The sequence below is a fragment of the Chaetura pelagica genome, unplaced genomic scaffold (assembly GCF_000747805.2).
Source record: "Chaetura pelagica isolate M959 unplaced genomic scaffold, ChaPel_1.0 scaffold203, whole genome shotgun sequence".
Lineage (NCBI taxonomy): Eukaryota > Metazoa > Chordata > Aves > Apodiformes > Apodidae > Chaetura > Chaetura pelagica.
Genome location: NW_009952715.1, coordinates 145,265 through 149,125, shown reverse-complemented (window position 1 = coordinate 149,125; position 3,861 = coordinate 145,265). Strand labels below are relative to the sequence as shown.

Here is a 3,861-nt window from a genome sequence, read left to right as displayed (position 1 = left end):
GGGGATGCCTCTGGCTGCTGTGCCCCAGCCATGTGCTCCTGCTGCCATTGGAAAGGCCCCAGGGACGCTCCCAAGTCACCTCCCTGCTCTGCCATGACCTTCCTGGCTGCCAGCCTGGCCCTGTGGCATCACACTTGGGATGCAGGGGACCCTCCCCATGCACAGCAGCAACCCCAAGTCACTCCATGGGGGTGCACCCAGGTCCTCACATCCCCCAGCCCTTCCTGACTGCCCATCCCGGAGCACACTCCTCCCTCACCAGCAACCCCCTCTCCCTGTGTCATCCCCCCCCCCAGGGCTCCAGACAGGGAACAGAGCTGCTTTGAAGCTGAGGGGACCCTGCCAGCCAGCCCTGCCTGCTGCCCCCCTTGCCTGCTGCCCCCCTGACGTCTCGGGCAGCCCCTGAGGGCACGGGGGGCCAGCATGGGAACACAGCCTCATTCAAGGGGGCTGGGCAGGGGGGGGAACAGCAAGGTCCTGCTCCTGCTTTCATCCCAAACTGAGTTCTTGCGCTGCTGCCCTGACGTGCACGTCTCCAGCTGCCCCCCCCTGCCCTCTCCCCAACTTAAGCACCACGTCTCGGTCCCCAGCAGGCACACAGAAGTGTCACAACCACCTCACAAACGGAGCCAGAGGCAAAGCAACCCCCTCCTGCCTGCCAAGCAGAGGGGATCAAACATTACCCCTCTAGTAAATCATTAACCCCAAAGCAAAGGGTGGCTCTGGGACAGGGGAGTGTGCAAGCACGGCCGTGGGTCACCTTGAGGTCCCCCCCACTGCCACGGCCCCAGGTGCTGCTGTGCTTGGGTGGCCTTGGTGTCCTGGCCCTTCACCCACCCCTGTGCCAGCTTTGCAAGAACCCCACTCCCAGGATACACAGCCCAAAATTCTGGGCTGTGTGCTGTGGCACCCGCCAACCTGAAGGCCAGCACCCTGTGATGCTCAGGGAGCATCTCTTGCCCTGCCACTGGGACGCTGCATTTCAACCCGGCTGCTGCGCTTCCCTGGGGGTGAAACAGCCCAAGGAGGGGATGCTGGGGCTCAGGAAGGAGCCAAAACCCACTGGTGGTGCCTGCTTGAAGAAGCCACGGCTGGATGGAAAGCGGTTTTGGGCTCAGCAGTATCCCATGGGGACCAGGCAGAAGCACCCGTCGGCACCTACCAAGCCGGGGGAGCTTGGGGAGGGGAGACACACACAGACACAGCCACGTTACCTGCAGAAGCATTAACAAAGACACAAGAATACCCTTCGTCCTCCTTGGGGAGAGCATCACAAGGCAGAGGCAGGTGCCCACTGGCCAAGTGCATCCAGCACAGGTCTCTGACGGCCTCGCAGAAGCCCTGGCACGGCGGGGGGGTTACGGGGACCGAGGTGCTACAGCCGGGGAGCAGGAGCAAGCAGAGGAACCACTCCACGTAGCGATGGCACCGTGACTCAAGCAGCCCCTCCCACTCATGCAAAGCCACCCGAATTTCTGCCTCGCTGCCCTGCCCGAGGTAATTGGGGGATCGGAAACGGTTGGTGCCCAGCACCCTGCAGAAGGGCAGGTGGGTGGGGATGGGCAGGCAGTGCCCAGCTGGTGGCATCAGTCCGGGAAAGGAGGACTCAAGCCCCGCCGCGGCGGTTAGTAAATCAAACTGGAGAGGACTGGAGGTGTCGGCCAGAGAAGGATCCACACCAGTAGCCGCCCTCCCGTCGGGCACAGGAGGGCTCTGGCTGCCCTTGGTGCTGGCCAGGGCCAGCCCCTGGTGGCCAGTGCCTTGCCTCAGGTTCGGTGGGGTGGGCAGTGCTCCCGGGTAGCGTCGGGGCGGCACCACCCGCTCGTGGGTACTGTCACCTGCTGAGAAAGGAAAAGGGGCACTACCTGGCCGGGGACCTGCTGGTCTCTGCAAGGACACCCAGGTTGCTGCGGGGGTCTCTGTCCCTGGGAGCTGTGGGTCTTCAGTGGTCACTGTCCCAGAGAGCTGTGGGTCCTCAGAGGTCCTTGTCTTTAGGAGCTGCTGGTCCTCAGTGGTCACCATCTCTAGGAGCTGCTGGTCCTCAGTGGTACCTGTTCCTGGGAGCTGCTGGTCCTCGGTGGTCCCTGTCCCCAGGAGCTGTGGGTTTTTGGCGGTCCCGGTCCCCAGGAGCTGTGGGTCCTCAGAGGTCCTTGTCTTTAGGAGCTGCTGGTCCTCAGTGGTCACCATCTCTAGGAGCTGCTGGTCCTCAGTGGTACCTGTTCCTGGGAGCTGCTGGTCCTCGGTGGTACCTGTTCCTGGGAGCTGCTGGTCCATGGTGGTACCTGTTCCTGGGAGCTGTGGGGTTTTGGTGGTCCCTGTCCCTGGGAGCTGCTGGTCCTCGGTGGTCCCTGTCCCAGAGAGCTGTGGGTCCTCTGTGCTCACCACCTCTAGGAGCTGCTGGTCCTCGGTGGTCCCTGTCCCCAGGAGCTGCTGTTCCTCAGCAGGGCTGCTGGTGCCCTCCTGGCCAGGGGCAGGCGAGGTGCCGCGGGGAGGAGCGATGCTCGGCCACGCCGCGCTCTCCCCCGGCCCCGTGGCACTGCTGTCCCACTGCTCAGGGTCTTCAGCTGCCATCCCCTCAGCCACAGGTGCTGCCGAGCCAGGACCTGGCCCCTGCCCCTCGGGGGTGGTCCGACACTTGCCCCCCCCACGTCCCCGGGGACGGGCCGGGAGCTGCTGCGGAGACGAGCGGCTCCGGTGCCACGGTTCCCTCTCCCGGTACTGCTGCTGGGCTTCCCGTGGTCTCCACGCTGCCCCAAACCCAGTCCAGGAGCTGCGTGTCGGAGGAGGAGAAGCAGCAAGCCAGGAGGAGCAGACACCCCAGGCGAGGTGGGGCCATGGGGAAGAGAAAACAAGCTCTGCCGCTTCCGAGACCCACGCGGAGAGAGAGGCCAGAGGAAGGAAAGGAGGGAAGAGGCAGGAGTTTTGCCCCAGCCAGGCTCCCGGAGGACTCACATTGCTCTCTCCTCCCCAACACGACCCTTCAAACCAGAGCAGAGCAGCAGGAGGAGTGGCCGCCCCGCCAGCCCTGCCAAACCCTCCTCTGCACAGCGCCAGCCTCCTGCACCCAGCACAGCCCCCCGGGACCCCTGGGAACCCACCTGAGCCCCCCAAAACCTCTGGGAGCCCAGCCAGCCCTCAGAGGCACTCAGCTCCCTGTCCCAGCTGCCAGCTTTTTTTAACCCCTTCCTGCCCCAAAAAAACCCCAACCCTCTCCCCCTGCCCCACGGGGAGATGCACACCAGGGGGTTACACACGGACACGGGTCTCCAGGGATGCTCAGCTCTGGTGGGACACACAGATCCCCCTGCTCCGGGTCTCAGGGAAATGGTGATGAGCTCAGAGCAAAACAGAATAAGGAGGGGGGGGGGGGAAAATCAAATCCCAGAAAACAATTCCAAGATTTCCACCGGCCAGAAACACAGCAAGTCCCAAAAGTCAAGGGCTTTAAAGCCATTTTTCCCAACTCGGAGACAGGGCCAGGACCCCCCAGGTGTCTCAGGACGGGGAGGGAGCACTTGCAGTCCCCCTGCTGCAAACACCCCCGTGCCAGCAGTGTCTTCAGAGCCAGGAGGTCTGAGCAATCACAGCCTCGAGCACTCAAGTTTTCCTGAAGCTGAGGTTAAAACCTCCCCCGGGCAGCACTGGTGCTCTTCCACACCCCCAAAATACTCAGTTGCTTTTCGCCTCAGCTTAAAAAATTCCACCCCCAAATCCACTTCTCTGGCCTGTTTTCCCATATCAGCTCTGCCCTGCTGGGGAGGTGATGACCCCCTGGAGCACGGCCACAGGTTTTGCACCAGGCAAGTCACCTTCACACCTCAAAAAGTGTCCCTGGGAAGGGTCACTGATGGGGAGGTGACA

The 3,861-nt window shown here is 63.2% G+C and overlaps 1 protein-coding gene across 1 annotated transcript in view; it reads right to left on the bottom strand.

Moving 5' to 3' along the window:
* LOC104386068 (collagen alpha-1(XVIII) chain-like) overlaps window positions 1-2,274 on the bottom strand; it is a gene marked incomplete at its 3' end in the record, with an annotated part of 15,167 nt that extends 12,893 nt beyond the window's left edge. The window contains exon 1 of the mRNA XM_009994600.1: window positions 1,215-2,274. Coding sequence (XP_009992902.1) covers window positions 1,215-2,274 — 1,060 coding nt within the window. The remainder of the gene's footprint in view (window positions 1-1,214) is intronic.
* Between the last annotated feature and the right edge of the window lie 1,587 nt (window positions 2,275-3,861).